Source organism: Emiliania huxleyi, assembly GCF_000372725.1.
Source record: "Emiliania huxleyi CCMP1516 chromosome Unknown EMIHUscaffold_140, whole genome shotgun sequence".
NCBI classification, from domain to species: Eukaryota; Haptophyta; order Isochrysidales; family Noelaerhabdaceae; genus Emiliania; species Emiliania huxleyi.
The window spans coordinates 123341-140240 of NW_005201191.1; the positions used below are offsets into that span (position 1 = coordinate 123341).

Consider the following 16900-nt stretch of genomic DNA (forward strand, 5'->3'; position numbering starts at 1 on the left):
GGGGGGGGGGGAGCACCGAGTGCGACACCAGCTTGAGCACGCTCACGTCCTTTGCGAGGCACATCGACACGCCCGGGATGTTTTGCGCCGCGAGCCTCGCCGCCGCCTGCGGACAGCCTCGGACAGGTCTCGGACAGGTCTCGGACGTGTCTCGGACGTGTCGTGGACATGTCCCGCGCCGCGAGCCTCGCCGCTCGCTCGGCTCCCACGCCCCAGAGGCGGAACGACACCATCCCATCTCTCCCCACATCTCGAGGCCCAAGAGGCGGAACTTCTCCCCGCACCTCCCCACACCTCCCCACACCTCCCCACACCATCCCCATCTGCCCCCCCCCTCTCGCCTGCGACTCGTCGCTCCGGTCGTCACCTGCGCAGCGGTCGTCACCAGGCGCGGCGGGAGGGCGGGTGAGTGGCGAGGACGGCCCGGCCCCGAGGTGCCCGCGACCTGTCTTGGGATGCTCCTCGTGGCTGATCTCGGCTGATCTCGGCGGATCTCGGCGGATCTCGGGTGATCTCGGCGCGGCCTCCAACGAGCAGCACTTTGTGCCCTCCGCCCGCGCGCGTGTGCGGGAGCGAGAGGCCGAGCCGCTGCAGCCGCTCGAGCAGCGCCGACGTCTTCGGCTCGTCGAGCGCCAGCCGCCCCACCAGCAGCAGCGCGCTGCGGCGCAACTTGTCCGACAGCGCGACCTTTGTCCCCGCGTCGACCACGCGCCGCGGCAGCGACATCGCAAAGTCGCGCCGCTGCCGCGGGAAGGCGACGCCGCCGCCGCGCCATTGCGGCGCGCGGATGGAGCCCTGGCGCGACTTGCCCGTCCCCTTCTGCGGCCGCGGCTTGCGACCGCCGCCACGCACCTCGTGCCGTGACTTGCCGGCGCGGTGCACCTGCTTAAGCGCCGCGTGCTGCGCGACGACGCAGCGGTGGACGAGGTCGGGCCGCAGCGGGAGGTCCCAGACGTCGGAGCGGAGCAGCGCGATCCCCGCGCGTGCGTCGGCCTGCCCCGCCGCCGCCTCCCAGTCGCTCACCCACGCCTGCACGTGTGGCTCGGCGGTCGATGGCACGAGTGGAGCGAGCCGCGGCTCAAACGCGTCGTCCCGCCGCGCGTTGCGCTGCTGAAAGGGGCGGCGCACCGCCCACGACCGCGCGCTCGACGCGAGGCCGCGAAGTAGCCGCCGGGGGCAGGTTTGAGCGACATGGCGCACATATGCCATTCTTCCAGATTTTCTTTATTTTTCAGTGTATGTAGCTCTTACGAACGTACCCGAGGGTCAAAGGTTTTTTTTGATTTTTTCAAGTGTACGTGCGAAAAAAAATTTTTTGGGCCGACGCATGCTCCCGCCAGCCTACAAGCCGCGGCGATGTCGCCCGGCGCTGGTGCCGGTGCTCATCGCCCCGTTGCTGCTCGCGCTGGTCGCATTCAACGCCTTCACCGTGGCCTCAGCCCGGGCACGCCAGCCACACGAGCAGCCTCGTCGGCAGCACGAGCCCGCGGTACCAGCGCGGTCGATGCCAGCGACGCGGTCTCCGCCAGCTGTGCAGATGCCGGCACCAGCTGCACCTGCGCCAGCGCCAGCCGCACCTGTGCCGGCGGCTCAGTCGGGACCGCCGCCGCCGCCTGCGGAGAGAATCCACATCGGAGTGTCGACGGACGACAAGCAGGACGCGGCGCTCGTTGCGCTGATCAACTCGACGCTCACGCACAACCCGGGCGCCGACATCGTCTTCCACGTCCTCGCACCGCAGCAGGCGCACGGGCGACTGAGCCACCTGGACGAGCTCTTTCCCGCCGCGACCTTCACGCTGGCCACGCTGGCGCCCTCCGGCGCCGAGGCAAAGATACGGTCGCGCCTGCGCGCGCTGCGCGGGCGAGAGGCGTGCGACGGCTGCGGCGGCTCGGAGGACGCCGACCGCTCACCCGACGACGAGAGCGAGTACCAGCGCTGGGCGGTCGCGTATCTGCCGATTCTCTTCCCGCGGCAGCGCCGTCTCCTCTGGCTCCACACTGACGCGCTGGTCCAGGCCTGCCTCCACGCCCGCCTCCACGCCTGCCTCCACCCTGCCTCCACCCTGCGCCGCTGCCGCCAGCGTATATGCGCCGCTGCGCCGCCACCCCGCCTCCCCGCCCCCATGCTGCAGGCGGACCTGACACCTTTGTGGCGCACGCCGCTCGCCGGCAAGCCAGTGGCGGCGGTCGAGGACTGCTCGCGGCCGCTGGAGGGGCTCGTCAACCAGTCGCTGCTCGTGCAGCTCGCCGCCCCGTCCCAGGCGCTCGACATTCTCTGAGACACCACCGGCTGTTCTTATGCAGATCGCACGCGAGATGCACATGCACATCCGCCCCAACCAGGCGCTGTAGACTCTCTGTATTGATCACACACCATTCGTTGTCATGCGTATCGCGCGCGCGCACTCGCTCGCGACGTATGCACACACGCCCCCTCCCAGGCGCCCTCCGGCTGCTCCATCGACCTCGGCGTCCTCGTGGTAGACTTGCGTCAGTGGCAGGCCGCCTCCACTCTCCCGCCTCCTCCGCAGCCCCACCACCGCCTCTCTACCACCACACCCTCCTCGCCAGAGGACGGCCCCACGCAACGGACGCCCCCACCCCACCACCACCACACAGGCCCTGGACGTCTCCGCTCGCGTCGACTATTGGGCCACCATCCACGCGCGCACGCCCGACGCAATCGGCCGGATCTTTGCGCAGCCGCTCGACCCTCGCGCCGCCCTATCGACGGCGGTGCGGGGCGCGTACGTGCGGCTGGCGCCGCGGTGGAATGTGTTTGGCCTCGGCCGCCGCGCGTACACCCCGCCGGAGCGCGACTATTGGGTGGCGGAGTGGCGACGCGCGGGGCTCGCTGACCCGTTCGGCGGTGCACCCTCGCCGGTTCGCGCGCTCGCGGCGCCGCGGGGCGGCGAGGGCGAGGGGCGCATCCTCCACTTCTCGGGAGGCGACAAGCCGTGGGCCGGGAACGGCAGCGGCGCGCTCTGCCCCTCCCCCACCAGCCGCACTGGGCTGAGCAGCTGCGCCGCCGAGTGGCCGAGAGCCACGGCGCTGCCGCGGAAGAAGAGAAGGGCGCCGAGTGAAAAGGCGAGGCGAAGCAACCAGGCGCCGCCGCCGCCGCCGCTGCCACCGCCGCCGCTAGAGCTGCGCAGGGCTAGCGGGGCCAGGCGAGGCGCACCCGCTTCCGCCAAGCGAGCGGGAGGCAGCCCGGCGACGGCGACGGCGCAGGCTGCTGGGAAGGGCGCTCTTTCGTCGAAGGACGCTGCGCTGAGAGAGCTGATAGACCGCGAGTTTGAGTGAAAAAGGGGGGCGTGAGAATCTTGGTTCTCCGGGGTTGTGCGCACAGAGAGGGGAGGATCTCTCCCTCTCAAAAACAAAAATCGTATTTTTGACAACACACGCCTCACGCGCCTGCGCCGCTCTGAGAGGTGCGTGGTGGCCACACTCTCACTGTGCACCCTGTCCCTGACGATACTTTATAGAGTGCGGGCGTGCGGCGTGCGGGCGGACCATGCATCACAGATCACAGATCACACACAGCGTCAGCGACGCTCACAACCTCCTTCTCGTGAACCGCCACAGCGGGGCGACCCAGGCACGGGGACGGCGGATGACGGCGGACGCGCTTGGGCTTGCCGCTTCCGAATCGCCGCGGCCCGCGCATCTGACGCTCGCACTGTGAAACTGTTATCTGTTATACGCAACCAAGCGCCACGGCTACTCTGTACAGGGGCACCCCCCCCACGATCTCGATCTTCAAAACGTACAAGAGAGTCGCACCTCCAGCGGTCCGGCGGTGTCGCAGAACCCCAGAGGGACACACATCCGCGGGCATATTCGCGGATCGCGCACGCACGGGGGTCGCATGCATGTGCGCAGAGCGATTATTCGCGCGGCGATGTGTGGGGGGCACTAGTATGATACACTGTGCGCAAGCCTGCGCTCTCGTCACAACCTCGTCATCGCCGGCGCTTGTGTTGACGTCGCTTGCTATGCGATGTTTTGCACAATGCCGCCGTTAGAAGAGCGCCTCGATCGCCTTGTTGGCCTTGGAGATTTCGCGATGCGTGGACTCCTTGGCGCTGTTCCATGCATAAAACGCGCGCACCGCCATGTCGTCGAAGTTCACTCGGCCCATGTCCTCCGACACATACTGCGAGGTGAGGTGCAAGCCGAAAAGACCGAGCAAATCGACACCGCTGTTGGGTCAGGTCAAAGGCGTGTCAGTTTAGGATGGTTGGGGGGGGGGGGGAGGGAGGGGGGGTCGGGATCGTGGGTGCGATCACAATCTAGGGTTTCCTGGCAGTGCGGATGCCCCACTCGCGCCACGTATGGTCAGGCATGAGCGGCCTGGTCTCGCCCACCGCCGCCACGACATCGTCAGATCCTGCCCGCAGAACTCGAAAGTCTGTCAGGGGATGCTCCTTCGCCGACTTGCTCTTCCCGCCCCACCACCAGGGCGACGCGATGACGCGAAGCTCAAGCATGGGCTCCAGCACCACCTCACCGTCAAACGGCCACGGGCGCCGCACCCACCGCGAAAAGACGAAGCGCTTGGGATGGGGCCTGCCCTTGTCATCGCGCCAGGACTGGAAGACGCCGTACTGATAGAGCGGCGTACCGTCTGGTGCTGGCGGCACGGGCGGCCCGAATGCCAGTTCCGACGAGGTTGCAGCTAGCTCAAGGGAGACTCCTACCTCCCCTTCGCGCCAATAGGCGAGAGCCTGCCCATCGGTGTGGTTGCCCAGGTAAAACGCGTAGCCCCAGGGATGGAAGACGGCTGACAGCCTCTGGCGTGCTGTGCACAGAGCCGCGGGCGCCTCCGCTCCCTTCTCTCCGCGGTATTGCGCACGGAGCCGAGAGCGGCTCTGCGGCTCGGTGGCGGCGAAGTCATGGCATTCCACCGCGGGAAGGGTATCCTTGCCTCCGAGCGCCACCTCCTCGATAAGGGGGAGGGTCACGGAAAGCCCTTTCAGGGCCGTGATGGTTTCCTTTGTGTCCCAGCCCCTGTGGCGAGGGGTGGGGTGCGGGTTGGCTTTGCGCGGCCGTGGCGCGATTGCGGCGAGGAGGGGCACGCGCACCACAGGTAGGTTCCGGCCCGCGTTGTGCCGGCCAGCGCCTCGGTCACGCCTCCATCGACAGAGGCCAAGTAGTCCGTGTCGATCATCTTAGCCCCGATCGAATTATCATACGGCGATATGTCGACGAAGCGGTCCTCGCCAAACGGCGCATCTACCCCGACCTCCGCGAGGCGTTTTTGGTCGCGCAGCGCCGCCTCGCGACGCTCTTCATAGGGTGACGAGGTGCCGATCGTTCGCAGCAGGGAGAGGATGACGGGAGAGCCGCGCAAGCGCGACTGGACCTCGCTAGCGAGACCTTTGAACGGCTTTTTGCCGCCCATCAAAGGGATGGACGACCTGAAAAGGGAGGGGGCGTGCGTAGGTGGTGGCGTGGCGGTGTGGCGGAGAGGGGAGGGGGGGTGGACGACCAGTCCACTTCGACCGAAGGCCCCAGGAAGCGCAGCATCGGGCTGACTCGACCCTCGCAGACCATCGAGGCGGCGTTTTCGCGCACCAACGGCTTCATGATGTTGCTGATGACGGCTTGCACCACCGCAGGCTCAGTGGTGCCTTTGAAAGCACCTGCCATGTCAACGTGGAAGGAGTCGATGCCGAAGTCGCCGTCGCAGATGTCGATGGCTTTGCCGGCGAGATAGCGCAGGTTCGCAAAGATGGTCATGCTGCCAGAGAGAGCGATTGTCGTTCGCCCCTCGAAGAGCGTCACGCCAGCAAGTCCGCGGACTTGAAAGTTGGCTTCCGCGACGGCGGAAATGTCGTCGATCGCGATCTGCACGCCGTCAGGCGGCTTGGAAAGGTCGCCGATCGTGCGCCAGAAGGTGCCCTGGGTCTTGTGCCACCTGAGGAGAGCAATACGTGAGGCAGTTAGGAGGGGGAGGAGAAGTGCAGCTGGCGGGAGGAGTAGCTCTCACTCGTAGTCGTCCCAGCAGAGTCCTCCGCGCACCTTGACGCTGCTGATAGACGGGATGGTCATGTTCCAGACTCTGGTCTCTCCGCCGGGGACGGAGACCGCGATACGCGGGAGGATGTCGTGCTCGCGCGTGTAGGCAGCAAAAGCTGTCACCGCGTCAAGCGTCAGGCTTGAGATGCCGCCTTGTATCCACGAGTTCGCTCCCTTGCAGTCGCTGCGAAGCGGAGCGGCAGGCGCAGATCGTTCGAGGAGACTGGAGGACGGCGCGCACGCTTTGAGAAGAGCACAGCCTGCAAGGATGGCGAGCACGCTCGAGATCTTCTTGAGGTGGGAGGTCGCAGCCCTCACGTTGGCGGTCTTCATCGGCGCAAGTCTGAGGACCAACGAGAGTCGACGATGCAGGGAGACCGTCGGTTGTGATGTCGGAGCCACGCAACCTTAATGATTCCGTTTTTCTTTCCGGTGGTGGCGCCAACGAGCGAGGAGCCGCGCCATCAGAGGGACGCGCCGCTGCGAGATGGAGGGCGGCGGTGACGGAGGCAAGGCGCGAGGCGGCGGCGGCGGCGGCGGCGGCGGCGGCGGCGGCGGCGGCGGCGGCGGCGGCGGCGCGGCGAGAACGGCGGCACCGAGTTGTCTCGGTGAGCGGAGCGGCGGCAGGAGGAGGAGCAGCTCGCTGTTGAGCGCTTTGGAGCCTGGGACCCCATGCCACTGCGACCGGCGTGCCCGGGAACAGAGATCGCGCGCGCGCCGCCACTCACGACGGTCGGCCGCCAGAAACCACGCCTGCGTGGATCGCGTCGCACCAATCCTCGCTACCCAACGCGGCCAAAGGATATCCACCTCGAGAACCTCGAGAACTCACGACGCGCGCGCGATCTTCGCGGAGTCGGGTCCCCAGAGGTTGCGTGACGATGTCGGAGCCACGCAACCTGGATTGCGTTTTTTTTTCCAGGTTGTTGGCCTGAGAGCTAGCAGCAGTGCTAGCAGCGCCAGTCCGCACCTGTGTCGAGCCTGTCTGCTGTGAGAGAGAGTTGTTTTGTTAAACTCTTTTTGGGAGGCGGGTTACAACGCCAGGGAGGACTAGGACGTACGTCGATGTGAGAGGAGAGAGAGAGAGAGATTTTTGAAAAAAATCTCTTCTCGACGTGCAGCTGCTGCCTTCCAAAAAGAGTTTAACACTTCTAGTCCGTGCACTCGACCGCCCTCGCCGCAGGCAAGCTCATTCACAATCTGCTCTGCGATTGCCGTGTGAAGAACGACTGAGATGCGCTGCTTCTGCAGCCCCAGCCAGCTCTTGGTGGTCCATGTCACCTCATCGAGGTACTGGGCCCGCGTCAGCTTGTTCTGCAGCAGGGCACGTTCGCCGCCTTCCAGAGGATCTCGCCGACCCCCTTCTCGAACCCACCGAACGACTCGAACAGCAGCAGCTGCACGTCGACGTCCTTGTCCTCCCTGGCGTAGCGATACTCGCCGCCATAGGACGGTATGCGGCGGTCGCCGCCCACCACCCTTCCCCCCTAGTATGCCAGCGACCCGTCCCCTGCCCCCTCTCGCCCTTGCTCTTCCTCTCCCCCTCCATGCCCTCGCCCCGGTACCCCTCCCCCCCCTCCCCCCCCTCCCCCCCCCCCCCCTCCCTCCTCGCAGTAGGGCCCATGCCCAACGACCATGTTCCGGTAGAACGTCGGTGTTGCCGAAAGCGACAAAAGCGCCCTTCCGACCGTGCTCCCCGCTGCTGCTGAGGGGGCAGACGACCTTGACATCGCCGGAATAGCGCCTGCCGCCCCCGCCAATGTTGCACGCGTCCACGTCGGGCTGTTTGTTGTAACTATGACCGAGGTGGTTTGTCGGAGCTCCATTCGCACAGCTGTGCCCCACGCGGCGCGTAGGGCGAGGATGAGGCGCTGAAGAGTACTTGTGTTTGATGTTGTGGCCCTGCTGCGGAACGTTGACAGCAGCGTCGCCAAACTCGTCGTGGTCCGCATCGCCCAGGTCTCCATTCGCATGTCATCCCGCATGGGGATGGCGTTGAGGAAGGCGCCGGCGCCATCCTGGCTCACCGCCACGAAGCGGACCGCCTCCCGGGAGCCGCGTGCCTCGCCCGCTCCCTGCCCTCGGCACGCGCCTTGCCCTTCTTGCCACGAGGAGCAGACCGCGATCCTTCGGAGCCCTCCTCGGCGCGTCCACGGCGAGGTCGCGCCAGTTCCTGTTGTGGACCACCGTCGTGTGAAGCGCCGCTGCGCCTGATGCAGGAACTCGTTCTTGGACGTAAACTCGGCGAGGGGCAGCAGCTCCTTGGCCGGGACGAGACTCGAGAGTATGCGGCCGGAAGACCGCCCCCACCAGCCCCTCCTCGGCACACGCCACACCCCGGCAGCCAACGTGACCGGGGGGCGGGTAACGTGTGTCGTGTCAAAAACACTGTTCAGTTTTCAAAGGCAAAACACAACGCTCTGCGGTTGGTGCACCCCTCGCACTGACACATTCCCCTCATCCCTTCCCTTGGCTGAGCACATCTACCTGCGAGCTAGCATCTCCGCATTTTCTCCTCTAGTCATCCGCCCGCGCCGCGCGTCACTATGGGCGTCTAGTGCAGCCACTGACAGAGCTATTCCGAAGGAGTGGTCGACGCCTCGCCTAGAGTCGGGTGGGCCCGCGCACTGCTTAGCCCTGAGGGGGGAGTGTGTGTGAGGCGGTGTAATGGGTCCTGTTTAAGGCGACAGTCTGGGGGATTAGGCGGGAGGGTCGGCAGCTCAGCCGGGCCTCGGCCATGGGCTGAGCGTCTGCGGGAAGCCTTCTGCCCGCGCCGAGTTCACAGCCTTCCCAGCCGACGGGGTTTTCCTTGGAGTCGGGCCCCGCTCCCCTTTTCTGTGCCTTGCCTGTCCAGGTCTATGTGTGTGTGAGAGAGCTAGGTTGCCTTAGAGGTCGTCGCTTGAGTCGGGGGTCGGCGGCTTGGCGCGCTTGCCGAGCGACGGCGGCGTGCCCGGCGCGATCGCCGCCTTAGCGGCGGCGATGCGGTCCGCGAGAGGGTCGGCGGGCATTGGCGTTGGCGTGGCGCCGGTGCCGTCGTGGATGTATTTGCAGCCAGAGCCGTTGGCGCACTTTGCCTTGGGGTCCCGCGCGATGACCTCCGCGGTGGCAGGGCCGCGAGTCGTGGCGGTGTGTTGGGCATCGGCCGGCGGCGTGGAGGCGGCACTCGGGCGCGCCGAGCGCAATGCTGCTGGGCTTGGGTCGCTGTTTCTTGGGGGGGCTGTGTCGTGTCAGTGAGTCGTGTGTGTGGAGAAGTTTACCACGCGGCTTTACGTTCACCTTACCTTACCACAGTTGACACTCCCACGCGCCACTCATGCCCTTCTGCACGCACACCGCACGTACGTCCCCGCGCGCACGCAAACATGCGCTGCGCGCCAACGCAGACTTTGTGCTGGCGTCCCATGGCGGCTCCGAGCCGCCCGCACCAGCTGCGCGCCTTCCGCCGGGGCTGGCAGGCGTCAAACGACCTGTTAGTTAGGTCGTTCTTGCGCGCTATGCGGATCCAATGAAGGACGCAAAGGACGCAAAGCTAGCGCCGCTTCGCGCACTACTTGCGCGCCGTGATCACGCCAAGCGTAGCGGCGACCGTGACGGCCACGGCAGCGGCGACCTCGAGCGATGCGATTGGCTCCACCACCTGGTCGAGCGACGGAGCGAAAGTGGGCGACGGGGCGGGGAGGAGTGGGGACAAGTACAAGTGACAAACTTGGGACGGGAGAGAGGGCTCACCTCGCCATCGATGTAGTGCATCGGCTTGGGGTTCACGGCCGCCACGACGAGGCGGCCGAGGGAGGGGCAAGCCGCCTCGACGAGCGGGACGAGGTACTTGTTGCGCGCGACGACAGCCGCGCTGTTGTACGAGGTCGCGACACCGTCGACGATTGGCCAGCCGCCGTGCATAGTGAGCGGGCTGTGCAGCCCGTCGGCTACGACCTTGGTTATCTTGAGGACGGGCGCCTGGCAGGAGGGGGGGGGGCAGGAGGGGGGGTGGGCAGGAGGGGGGGGGGGGGCGGGGGGCTAGCATCGGGAGAGGCAGGGGTGTGTGTGTGGTGCTGGGGGTATAGACGCGCCTGCACGAGCGTGCCCGCGGCCGGCGACGCGAGCCAGACCGTCTCTCCGACGGCAACCTCGGACGCCTGCTTGAGCGCCTTTGCCGGGCCGGCGGGCAGCTTGTGCGTCGGGGTGAGCGTGACCGTCGCCGTCGCGGTGGCGAGCGAGAGGAAGGCCGCCTTGGCGGACGGGTCGGCCAGCGAGAAGGAGGAGACGACGTCGAAGCCGAGGGTGCCTAGTAGAAGTAAGCGACTGTGAAACAGATGAAATCGCTCTCACACGGCATCGAAAACGAGGGCGCCGTCCGCCGCCGCCGCGAGGATCGAGTCGCCGGCGGAGAGGGAGGAGAGGGGGGCGGTAGCGCCGTCGGCACGATGCACCGTCGCAGAGCTCGGGAAGCACGGCGGGTCCGTGGACTGCGGCTCCACGTCAGGTGGCGACATTGGTGGCGGCGGCGTGGGCGGCGGATGGGAGGGCGAGGCCGACGGCGGCGGCGGTGGGGAGGGCGGCGCCATTGGCGGAAAGGGCGGGGGCGGCAGGGTCGGCGGAGAGGGCGGCAGAGAAGGCGGCGTGCTGTTGCATACGTTATCCCATAAGCTTGGAAAGGACGGCCAGGAGGCTAGCCAGGAGTTCGTCGCCATGCTAGCGTCACCGGGGGGGTAGGGCGGCAGGCCGGGGGGGTAGGGCGGTGGCGGGTAGGGCTGCAGGCCGGGGGGGTAGGGCGGTGGCGACGGAGGTGGCGGTGAGGGCGGCGGCGAGGGCGGCGGCGTGGGAGCCTTGCCTGGCGGGAAGGGCGGTGTCGAGGGCGGCGGCGGCTCAAAAGGAGGCGGCGAGGGAGGCGGGCTAGGCGCCATCCACCACTGCCATCGCTCCCTCAACTGCCGTTGAACACATCTGATGAGGTCGATGCCTGTCTGATGTGTTTGACAGTGGGCGATGGACAGGCTAATGTTGAACCCACGAAACATCCCACTGTCGCCGAGGACCATATTGGCCGTGTTGTCGCCGAGGACAATGTCTGTGGCGTTGTCACAGATAACAATGTTGGAAACATTATTGCCGAGTGAGACGTTGAAAATATTGTTGCCGAGGTAGACGTTCGAAGCTTCGTGGCCGATGACAATGTCAGTGGCAACATGGCCAATCGTAACTTGCTCGGCGTTCCGACCGATAGAAACTGATGATGCTTTGCTACCAATGAACGTCGTCAATTGCTTGTTGACGAATTCCACGCAGTTCGACGCATTCCAAGTGAGGCACCCAACAAAGACGGCGGAGTAACCGCCAATTGTGACATCTTTGGCGTCATCCCCGATGTAAAACCCGCCGACTATGATGCCCAAAGTCCCAGGTTGAGGTTCAGTGTAGTCAGCAATTGTGATTTGGTCGTAGCCACCAATGGCGATGTTTGCGGCATTCTGGCCGATCCCACCGTAGGTATGAGGTATTTTGTAGACATTGTCGCCAACAGCGAGGTCCCCGCTTTTGCCAATGGTGACGTTGGTGGCACCGTCGCCCACGGAAATGCTGCCGCCGAAATACCTAGTATTTCTACCTATCATAATGTTGCCAAAGCCACCGAAGGTGACGTCGTTGCAGTTGCTGCCAATATCAATGTATAAAGGATTGTCGCCAAGGAAGACGTTGCGGTTGTTGTTGCCAATTTTAAGGGCATTGAATACAATGCCTTCAGCGTTTTCGCCTATCGCAATGTTGGCACTCTTGCCAATGGTAATATTCTCGTTCATGTTGAACACCACAACATTACCAATGGCGATGTTCTTGGCACCATCGCCGACTGTAATGTTGGTCAGTCCTCCGATGGATATGTCGACGTTCCCGTACCCCAGTCCGAAAGTTCCAAAACTGCCAGCACCTGTAGTTCCCAAAGAGCCGAAAGTTGGAAATGTGAACTTCTGCAAGGGGTCACTGTCCTTGCAAGGATTCAATGCGTCGCCCCAGTTGGTGAGGTTAGCAATGTCATGCGGTGACGACGGTGGTGGGGACCAGGGGGGGGGTGGGGAGGACGGCGGCGGGCCCAAGCTGTTGCCAAAGGTAAGGTGAGTGATGTCGCCTACTGTGATGTTCTTCGAGTGGCTTCCGATAGCGCCGGCACAAATGGAAACGGCATTCACGGCGTGCCCGATTGTGATATCCGACACCTTGCCCATGGTGATGTGGCTCGTGTAACTGTCAATTCCGAAGGTGCCAATAACCACACTGATAGCCTGATCGCCAATGGTGATGCGCGTAGTGCGTGGGGTGATGATATAGCTCGCGTGAAATCCAATCGCTACGGCGTTAATGGTGATAAAGGTAGCTGCTTCACCCAAGGTGACATCGGAGCTGCCGCCAGTGGTGATAAAGCTCGAGCCCCAGCCAACTCCCACTGCACCAATGCCTAGCCCACGAGATTTATCGCCCAAGGTGACATCGGAGCTGTCGCCGATGGTGATGTAGCTCGCGCGCGAGCCAATGGCTACGACGTCAATGCTGATAGAGGTAGCTGCTTCACCCACGGTGACATCGGAGCTGCCGCCAGTGGTGATAAAGCTCGAGCCCCAGCCAACTACCCCAGCACCAATGACTAGCGCAGCAGATTTATCACCCACGGAAATGCGCACATGTTTGCCGATTTGGACGTTCCTTGTGTGGCCAAAGATTGAGATCGCCTTCACGGCGACATACGCGACTGCCTCCCCCAAAACAAGATTGGAGTTGTCGCCGATGGTGATGTCGCTCGCGTGCTCGCCAATTGCTAATGCGCCAATTGTTGCGGGGCCAGAGCTGTTGCCAAAGGTAATTTGGGTGTTATCGCCGATGGAGATGCCGGTGGCGTTTTTCCCGATTGCGACGGAGTTGACGGCGACATACGCGACTGCCTCCCCCCAAAAAAGATTGGAGACGTCGCCGATGGTGATGTCGCGCGCGTTCTCGCCAATTGCTAATGCGCCAATTGCTACGGGGCTCGCCGGAAGCGCGGTGACGTCTGGCAGCGCGGTTGAGGATGCGACAAGCGCGGCGCCGCCAGTGACGGTGACCGAACTGCCAGCGACGGTGGCCAAGCAGAGAAGGACGCTGAGCAGGCTGGACCAGCCGAAACGGCGGGCCTTTGAGTTGCGGCGCCACATCGCCGTGCCGGCGGCGACCGCGGCGGCGACCTTCGGCGGACCCGCCGCGAGCCACGAGAAGGCGCTCGCGAAGAAGCCGGCAGGCGCCGCCGCCGCGCTGGTGAGGCACGCCGTGGCGGCAGCGAGGCAGGTGGCCCACACCGCGCCGCGAGCCCCCTTTCCGCTCGCCGCGGTCGGCCAGGAGGCGCCGCAGGCGATGGCGAGGAGGATGAGCACGAGGGCGGGCACGAGAAGCGGCGAGCAGCTCACGAGCGAGGACGCCTTCGAGGCGACGGCGGGCGAGAAGGCCGAGGACGCCGCCGAGGCGACGCCGGATGAGAAGGTAGAGGACGCCGACGAGGCGACGGAGGCTGCCGAGGCGACGGCAGACGAGAAGGCCGAGGCCACCTCCGTCGGGCTAGGCACGGCGGGCGCGCAGTGGCCGAAGGCGGGTATGCAGACGAGGAGCAGCCACCGGAAGGCGCCCTCGGCCTTCGTGTAGCCGCCCCGCACGCAGTCGGCCGCCGCCTTGAGGCCGGCGCGACCGCCGGCGCCGCATGTGCCAGCGCCGGCGCCGCACGTGCCAGCGGCGAATGGCGCCTTGCCGGACGTGGTCTGCGGCTCGCGGCGCCGGTCCGGCGACTTGCAAGGCGGCGTCTGCGGCCCGCCGCGCGGCTTCGGTCGCCGGTGCGAGCCGCGGCCGCGGCCCTTTGCCTTGCCAGACTTGCGCCTGCCCCCTGCCTTGCCAGACTTGCGCCTGCCCTTGCCAAACGTGGGGTTGTTGCGGCAGCGCATGGCCTTGCGCCGGCACTTGCACCCGCACCCCGACCGCTCGGCGTCCAGCTTCGCCCGCTGCATCTTGGTGAGCAAGATCGCGGCCATCGCCTTGTCGCGCACGGCGAGATAGTACTCGCGTGACGCGGCGTCGGCCTGCCCCGCGCCCGCGACCGCGCCAAGGGGCTTGGGCGCCACGCCGAAGGAGGTGGGGACTCCCGGCGACGGCGACTTCTTGCCGTCGGCGGGCGTAGCCTGGTAGACGACGCTCTCGCCCAGCCGGCGGACTTCGGCCTCGACGCCGTCCACGTAGCCCGGTCCGGAGCCGCTGCGGGCCGACGCGGGCCCGCTCTGCCCCACCTCCTTCGGCGTGGGCAGGCCCGGGTGGCAGGTGGTGTCCTGCAAAGCGCGATAGGGGCACACGGGAAGGGAGATTATTACCGGTGGGAGAGCGAGAAGTGCCAGGAGAGAATGCTGCGGCGCGCTCACCGCTGGGTCAGGCGTGTTGGAAACGGTCTTGGCCGGCTTCTCAACCTCCTTGGCAGCCTCCTCGGCGACGGCCTCCTTGGCGACGGGCGCCTCCTCGGCGACTGCCTCCACGGCGGCGGACACCTCGGCGGCGGCAGACTTGGTGGTCGCCTCCTCGGTGGCGGCTTTCTCGGTGGCAGACTCGGCGGCGGCGGACTTGGTGGCGGCGGACTCCTCCGCGGCGGCGGACACCTCGCCGGCGGCGGACTTGATGGTCGCCTCCTCGGTGGCGGACTCCTCGGCGACGACGGCCTCCTCGGAGGCGGCCTCCTGAGTGGCGGCCTCCTCCTTCACAACGACGTCGTTGTTGACGCCGCACGCCTGCGCGAAGGAGAAACGTAAATGTTTGGAGAGTGACGGGGACACCGCAGGGACAATTCCGATCCTGGCGTAAAAGTGCGCACCTCAGCTCCGAGGAGCGAAGGCGGCAGCGACATGATGCCGGCCTTGACGGAAGCCGTTGACCCGAGCTCGGTCTGAACCTGGCCCCCCTTCTCAGGCGCGAAACAAAAGCTGATTGGCACCTTTGCGAGGCTCCGATGGAACACGTGGGGGTTGTCGAACCAGACGCCCCTTGTTGATCTCACAACCAAGAAAGCCGACTCGCCCTCGCTCTCATTGAAGTCGACCATGTAGCGCCTTCTCGGTTCGCGTCCTGCAGAGCAGACAGAATGGGTGCCGTGAGCGGAGTGCGACAAAGCGCCAGCATCGCGGAATGGCATTGGGCGGAGAGGTGTGCGAACAGCTATGCGCATGTGTGGGGTCTGAAATGAGAGGGGAGTGACGGGGGACAAAGCTCGGACGTTGAGCCTGCGGAGGGCGGCGCAACGAGGGAGCGGGCTCAGGCTCATGTTGCGGGCGAGTGATGCAGGCGACGACGCCGGAGAATGAAGAGAGGCCGCGCGGACGAGGGCGAGGTCGAGGGCAAGGGCGGCGGCGGCGGTGGCAACGCAGCGGCGCACCGCACTCTCGTCCGCGATGTCCGTGTAGCACTCGGTGGTCGCCTGCGACAAGCCGAAGTTGTGGCCGCCCTTGTAGGCCTTCGAGCAGGGACGCGCAGCAGGTACGCGCAGGGCCGAACGGCGTGTCCAGGAGCATAAGTAGCATGATGTTGATGTACGTGATGCTGATGGTGGTGGTGGTGGTGACGATGACGATGATGACGATGATGACGTATGAGCATCATCGCGACGTGCCGGATCGCGTCGCGGTACATGCTCTCAGCGCTCGCTCCGCACGACGGGTGATGTGTGTGTTTGTCCGCACGACGGGGGATGTGTGTGTTTGTGCGTCGGTGGAGAGGTGTATGCTACGAGTGGAGGGGCGCAGGCGCTCACGAGCAGCGTCGATGCACCTCGCACCTACTCACAGCGGACGCAGCTTGAGGCCGCTCGCACCTACTCACAGCACGCAAGAGGCCGCGGCGCTTCCCTCGCCCACGTTGTTTTGGATCTGCGCGGGCGACGGCGACGAGCGTCAGCAGCACAAAATGGGATGAGCATGGTGTTGGCTTGTTTTGGGGGTCGCGGGGGCGCTGTAGGCATGGAGGCGACCCGCGCTCAGGAGCGCTCCGATTGTCCAGATTCGTGTCGATACTCGGATCGAGCCGCTCGCACGGCGGTCGCAGCACGGCGTGCAGCCGGGCTCGCTTCAGTGGTGGTTGTGGGGCGAGGCGGGGCACGCGCGGTGGCAGCTCTCATCTCGGCTGCGTCGCGCCGGGCGAGGGGAACCGAGCGGCACCTGGAATCTCGTGTTGACCGAGCTGTCTGGCTGGCGATCAAAACCGGCGCCCTCGACCGACGGCTTTGGTTGCGGTTCCTGCTTGCGATCACAAAACAGGGTCTCGACAAGTTTCAAGAAATGTGTGGCGAGAATGTGTGGTGTTCGTGATGAACGAACGCGCACCCCCCCCCAGGCTCTGCTCCTGTGGTGGGGGCGTGACAGCTTCTACGAAGGAAGCCGTCGCCTGCGCCTTGTCGCGTGAATAAAAGGTCGTGTAGAAAAGAAAACCGAAACCTCGGCCTGCATCTCGCTAGAGACGTCATCCCCAGAGATAGGATCTACAAGGCGGTAGGTCCCGTGGTTCGCACGGCGCGCCGCTGCCGCACGCACACGGACCGTCCTCACGCCCGCTGCTGCACATTGACCAACCATACTGTACGCACCGCGCGAAGCGGCATCAAACGTGGGAAGGAGGCCTCGCCTCTCTGCTAGCACGACAGTGGCGGCGTGTCTGCGCCTCGCACCACTCGTGTCTGCGCCTCACACCTGGCCGTGGCTCTCGCAGGCGCTCAGCAGCCGGTCGGCAGCCGCCGCAAAATGGACACTTTCCTCGACTTTCCCTACTACGACTTACCGCTCTCCAACGAGGTGCTTCCTTTTCTGCTCGTCGACCCTGGTGCTCTATTCGCTGCCGGA

General features: G+C 65.5%; 2 protein-coding genes across 2 annotated transcripts in view; both read right to left on the reverse strand.

Annotated features, from left to right (window-relative positions):
• Nucleotides 1-1209, reverse strand: part of EMIHUDRAFT_227547 (hypothetical protein) — a gene marked incomplete at both ends in the record, with an annotated part of 1656 nt that extends 447 nt beyond the window's left edge. The window contains 2 exons of the mRNA XM_005787621.1: nucleotides 17-106; nucleotides 541-1209. Coding sequence (XP_005787678.1) covers nucleotides 17-106; nucleotides 541-1209 — 759 coding nt within the window. The remainder of the gene's footprint in view (nucleotides 1-16; nucleotides 107-540) is intronic.
• A 7696-nt stretch (nucleotides 1210-8905) lies between these two features.
• EMIHUDRAFT_227551 (hypothetical protein) lies at nucleotides 8906-16510 on the reverse strand (the record flags this gene model as incomplete). Its single annotated transcript, XM_005787622.1, has 11 exons — nucleotides 8906-9115; nucleotides 9607-9657; nucleotides 9750-9962; nucleotides 10097-10305; nucleotides 10963-14353; nucleotides 14444-14518; nucleotides 14729-14803; nucleotides 14887-15137; nucleotides 15450-15522; nucleotides 16223-16300; nucleotides 16493-16510. 11 exons carry the CDS (start codon nucleotides 16508-16510, stop codon nucleotides 8906-8908), a joined length of 4644 nt encoding a protein of 1547 aa, XP_005787679.1.
• Between the last annotated feature and the right edge of the window lie 390 nt (nucleotides 16511-16900).